We start from the raw sequence: 6000 nt of genomic DNA, 5'->3' as shown, positions 1-6000 counted from the left end.
ATGACTGACATTAAAATTTCTTCACCTGATGTATTTTCTGCCATCACTGGCCTCAGTACTAACAAGGCATATGGGCCTGATGGGGCAACCTCTTTCGCCTTTGTCTGTCAACTTGTACCTTTCCTTCTTGCTGGAAGTTTGCTCTCATTCAGCCAGTCCCAAAGAAGGGTGACCACTCCCAACCCTCCAACTATCGTCCAATTGCTTTAACGTTCTGTATTTCAAAAGTTTTCGAGTCAATCTCAATAGAAAAATTTTAAGGCATCTTTCCTATCTCAACCTTCTTTCTGATCGTCAGTACGGGTTCCGTTAGGGATGCTCCACTGGCGATCTTCTCACCTACCTTTCAGACTCCTGGTCATCCTCCTTTCGGGACTTTGGCGAAAGCTTTGCCATTGTACTTGACGTCTCAAAGGCTTTCGATCGAGTCTGGCATAGATCTTTAATTTCCAAACTGCCCTCCTACGGTTTCTATCCTTCTATCTGTGCCTTCATCGCTAGCTTCCTTTCTGGTCGTTCTATAGCCGCCGCTGTTGTAGACGGCCATCGTTCTTCTCCTAGATCTATCAACAGTGGCGTTCCTCAGGGCTCTGTCCTATCACCAACTCTCTTCCTTTTATTCATCAATGATCTTCTAAGCTGTACATCTAACCCTATCCACTCATACGCTGATGACTCCACCCTTCACCTTTCCATTCAGTTCCCACAACGCCCATCTCAACAGTTACTTCAACAAACAAGGGATGAGGCTATGGCACACCTAATGTCTGACTTGGCTCGTATCTGTGATTGGGGTAAAAATAATATTGTTGTTTTTAATGCATCTAAGACTCAGTTCTTACACCTATCAACCCGACAAAATCTTCCACAGGCATACCCACTAATGTTTAGTAATATTCAGCTTGAACATGCTTGGGGTTTCATTTACTCGGGACTTATCTTGGAAAAGATCATATTACATCTCTTGTAAAATCTACTTCCAAGAGAATAGGTGTGCTAAGCCGACTCCGATCTTTCTTTACCCCTGCACAATTGTTGACTCTATACAGGGGTTTTATCCTCCCCTGCGTGGAGTACAACTCTCATGTGTGGGGAGGCTCCCCACATACAGCTCTTCTCAATAGGGTGGAGTCAAAGGCTTTTCGTCTCATTAACTCTCCTCCTCTTACTGACTCCCTTCAACCTCTGTCTATTCGCCGCACTGTTGCATGTTTATCTCTTTTCTATCGCTACTTTAATGGTCACTGCTCCTCTGAACTGTCTGCTTGCATTCCTCCACCTCTACGACGGGCGTGTAGCACCCGTCTGGCACCAAACTCTCATCCCTTTTCTGTCCAACTCTAATGCAAGAGTTAACCGTTACTCCCAGTCTTTCATTTATGCAACAGGTCAACTCTGAAACTGTCTCCCTCTGTATTTCCTGCTGCCTATGATCTCCAGTCTTTCAAAAGCAGTGTGTCCAGGCATCTCAAAATGATCGGATCTTGAATTTGCCTCTCTATTGTATTTTGTTTTCTCTTGGAGGGAACTGTTACTGCGGGCTCATGGCCTTTGGTTCCTTCTTCCTCGCATAAAAAAAAAAAATCCACAAGGGTTAGCAATATTCCAGCTGAGAGCGCACATGGCTCTTGTAGATTATGGTTAACTGCTCGTCAGCGAAGGAGTTATGTGAACGGCATTATATAGAAGCAGTCTAATACACAGCTGAATCCCAACTACTGACGCATGTTTTCAAGTTTTTCTTTCTATATCCAGATGATTTGCTCAGTTTTATATACGATATTTTAGCAGTTAATGAATTTTCAAAAGCTCCATTTATCCCATTCCAGTTCGAAGTCTCTTAAACTGATTAAAAGCTTCTGAAACAAGAAAAATAAAATACAAAATATGTTACTGATTTGCAGGGGGTTCAGAGAATCTACTAATACAGGGTCTAGCGTGAGGAAGCCACCCCTACCAGCGTGATGGGGGCGAGGCTTTCCACACCACAAGGGGGGCCAGGATCACTGTGAAGAAAAGGATGGGGACCAGGCCAGCCAAGGGGGTAGAAAGGCGGCCACTTGAGGTCACCTGGAGGATGGTAGACATGTGGACATGGGCACAGGCCTTGTCTTCAGGGGGTTCGTAAGGTGCCGCTCTCGGGTACCGCGTGAGGTTCGTGGACAGCTGCCAGAGAGAACACCATTTAGCACAGAAACTACGAGAAACATCGTCAACTGTACTGCATTTACTCTAACCTCAACTAAAATTGCCATTTGCATCTTCATTGCTGAGTTGTAAAAACAGATTAACACTAAGTATGAAGATAGTTATGAAGAGGTGCAATGAAAGTATGCAGAGACATAATAATGTCCTATTCTACCACTGATCTACGCGAAATTAGCTGACAAAGGGACGAAAATCTGTGCCTTGTTAAGGAAAAAAGTGTAGTATCATAATGAGGCTAATGTAACTGTACCGTTATGTTAGGTCAATGGAATAAACATCATGTTAAGTCAATGGGATTAGCAGTATGTCAGGTTAAAGAGATTAGTAGTATGGTTGGTTGAAGAGATTATTATTATGTCATGTCAGAGGTATTAGTCTTCTGTCAGTTACAAGAAGTTAGCATTACGTCATGGTAAAAGAATAAGCAATATGTGAGATCAAAGGTACTAACACTAAGCGTTATGTTGGGGCAAAGGAATTAGCATTATGTTTGGTTAAGGGAATTAATATTGTTACCGTAGGTCAAAGAATGACTATAATGTTAGGTCAAAGAATCACTATTATGATTGGTCAAAAGAATGAGCATTAAGTCAGAACGACTGATCTTATATCAAGTCAACGGGATTAGCCAGTTAAGATGAAGACTTTCAAGAATTTGCAATATGTTAGACCAAAACGATAGCGATCATCTCAAGACAAAGGGACAAACCAGTCAAATGTAACTGGAATGGCTTACCTTCTTGGATTAACATTATATCTTGTCAGAGAGATTAATATTAAGCTACGGCAGAGGGCCTGGCTAGTCAAAGGTCAAGACTTACTTTCATGGAGACACGATGGTTGTATTGGCAATTGATGATGTGGCCGCCATTTGTCATCCTGTTGTTGATAAGCTGAAGGTCAAGGGTGTCCCATGGCAGCTTGTTCACCGCCTGCTGGTACCGCCGTCCGTCACCCACCTCAGGGTCAAATATAAAGGCGCCTAAATTCATGTCTCTGGAAGAAGAAAAAGGGTTAGATCTATGTCTGACGATTGCACGATGGTCTTTAACATCTTGAACCCGGTACTGTATTTCTAAGTTTATTCTTGCTATCCCAAGGCAATATTATTCATGTTAGGATAGAGGTTTTGAACACAGAGATACAAATTGCAGCACTCCACTAAGGTCTTCAAGTGAAGTAACCGGGAGTGGGCCATCCGCCATGTCGTTAAGCGCAGTTTAACCACGCCTAGATTAAATACAAGGTAAATTAGGCACTTGTTTGTTGTTTCTTGCAAAGTACAAAAAAGTTACTGTCAAAATGATTCAGTGAGAGATGTTTTATTGATTAAGTGTAGGAATTACGTAAAAAGAATAAAGAAAGGGGCTGCTGGTGCTCTATCAGGTCCGCCTTAGTATACGAATTATATGATCATGTTAGTTACGGATTATACAACCATATAATTTTAAGTCAAAGTAGTGCCAAGCGTACCGTAATATAGTTCTGAATAACTCGTAATAAGTATATTGTACTCACAATGAAGCCAAAGGTATGCCGTGCTGTGTGGCGTGGTAATGTTGCAGCCGAGACATGTTTGGCTGTGGTCTACGTGAATATAATCAATGTAGCTCAATACTGACATACTTTAGTGTGGTTTGTTGCTATTATAATATGTGTTTGGCACGACTAACGCACACAGGGTGGATGCCATACCAGAAAACGTTGAAGTTGGCTGTAGCCTAATATGCAAAAAGTTACCAGATTTAACTATAGCTCAAGCTCTAAAAACCTTACTATAGCTAAAGTAGTGATGTGTGTGTGTGTGTGCGTGATTATCTGTGATATAAAAGTGCTAAAAGACTTGTAAGACGATAAAGAAAGTTCATTTATTGATACATCCTGTACCATAGGCAGTATCAGTAGGATACAAATAGCCTATATAACTAACCTGATTAGTAAAAAAAAACACTGTACAACATGCTAATATTCTAAAAATTCCTGAAATCTTAGAAACTGTGAGTATAATACGCTATAGAGAAGGTAGCTCTATTTGAAGAATGGGAAGAGTGGGCACATTTTGATGGCTGCCAGGTGAGGCTTGCTGGCATCACAGCTGGCTACATTCAAGGTATGGGACGCAAGTTGTAGTGTGTATCTCAGTGGCTGTGAACTGGGTACAGGGGTGAGATGTAGGCTTCATTAACTTCATAAACAAATGCTACCCAAGTTAATGGCAGTGTACCAGGGAAGAGCGCTTACCACTCTCTGATATCGTCGCTGTTCACCCAGCTCAAGTTTGACTGTATATTTGGCCAAGTTCAGGTTCCTAGTAATGTATGTGACATGTGAATCATTGCGTGTGGCGAGGCACATCTGTGTTTAGCATCAAGTCATAATTATTTGCCTACCTATCCGTTTCCTAAAGTCTTGTCCTGTGAGATAAAGAAACGTACACACTTCTTGGTTTTATGAATATTAGAAAATCTTGCACAAATGAGTGAATTATGCTCCCATACTAAGACTGTGTTGACCTGAGAAGATACAAGAGTTTCGGCCCAGAGAAGGATCCAAGTTCAACAAAAACTGATCTCATTTTAATGCACATTTAGAAAGTGGAGACTGTTCATTCATTAGAGCAACTCAGAGCATTATAACACAAGACACAATAAACAAATGACATTATACACTCACTTAGGGAAGTTTTTTATGCGGAAAACATCCTTGAGAATCTCCAGCTGTGGTGATGAGCGGCAAGTGGCGAGATCGACGCGAGGATAGTGGTAGAGGTAGGCTAGGCACATCTCGTCTCGCGTTCCCCACCCAGTGAATGTGGCATTAGCTCTGTTGCGGCTGTCGTACTCACACTCTAACAGGAAAACAAGTAGAACATTTTTTCTCACTCACTTTACCCATCTTAACGTACAGCAGAAAAGGAGAATCATTATCGTCGCCATCATTTCCTGACCTTTCTTCCCACTTAATCTAGTCGAAGCAGTCATTCTGTAATTTAACCTCACTTAGCGAGAAGAGAACTAGAATCATCATCAACTTGAATTTATCCCTGATAATTGGATCTAACTTACCCTGAAAAGAAGTAGAGAATGTACAGTCATTATCATCACCATCATCTTCAAGATGATCTCTTCCCCATCTAGTGATGGGATGAGATAAAACCCAGACAACTAGTAAAAAGAAAATACTGAAGTCGAAGAACTATCAGCAACAGAAAGTTTGTGGTACCCTAGTACGAGAAAACACACACACACACACACACACACACACACACACACACGCACACACGCGCACACACACACACACACACACACACACACACACACACACACACACACACACACACACACAAGAAAAAAGGCTTGTGAAGTGAAGCCTGGATTCAGGGTTTTCAGCGATGTATGAACGATCTGTCTCATTTCACTGGGATGCCTGTTTTATGAAAACAGAAAACCCAGGACTGAAACCTTACAAAACTTGTCCTTTCAAAAGAGATCTGAACAAAGAAAATGCCAAATCCGGATATGCGTTTATTTCGAGAAGCCTGAACACACTGAGTTTATAAGGCTGGAGGTCATAGACAGTGGGAAACAGAATAAGATAAACAGTTTCAGAGCAGCATCAAACACTTGGATTACAAATTAACTCTTTCATTCAGAAAGGGGGTGGGTGTGCAGCTCGACGGGTGCTACATGCCTGTCATAATGGGGAAGGAATGCAAAACGTCAGATCAAAAAATGTCCAGAATAGTAACGACAGAGAGAGAGAGAGAGAGAGAGAGAGAGAGAGAGAGAGAGA

At 41.8% G+C, this 6000-nt stretch overlaps 1 protein-coding gene across 1 annotated transcript in view; it reads right to left on the bottom strand.

Moving 5' to 3' along the window:
- Window positions 1-1866: 1866 nt before the first annotated feature.
- The window catches only part of LOC145406681 (DBH-like monooxygenase protein 1), a 588166-nt gene continuing 584032 nt past the window's right edge, over window positions 1867-6000 (bottom strand). The window contains exons 11-13 of the mRNA XM_080277778.1: window positions 4882-5056; window positions 3030-3204; window positions 1867-2166 (exon numbers count right to left, since the gene is read on the bottom strand). Coding sequence (XP_080133904.1) covers window positions 1954-2166; window positions 3030-3204; window positions 4882-5056 — 563 coding nt within the window. The 3' untranslated portion in view covers window positions 1867-1953. The remainder of the gene's footprint in view (window positions 2167-3029; window positions 3205-4881; window positions 5057-6000) is intronic.

This window comes from Coenobita brevimanus, chromosome 71 (genome assembly GCF_032717465.1).
Source record: "Coenobita brevimanus isolate Jiangsu-jjx chromosome 71, ASM3271746v2, whole genome shotgun sequence".
NCBI classification, from domain to species: domain Eukaryota; kingdom Metazoa; phylum Arthropoda; class Malacostraca; order Decapoda; family Coenobitidae; genus Coenobita; species Coenobita brevimanus.
The sequence above is the reverse complement of the archived record's forward strand: the minus strand, read 5'-3'. Positions and strand labels throughout refer to the sequence as shown.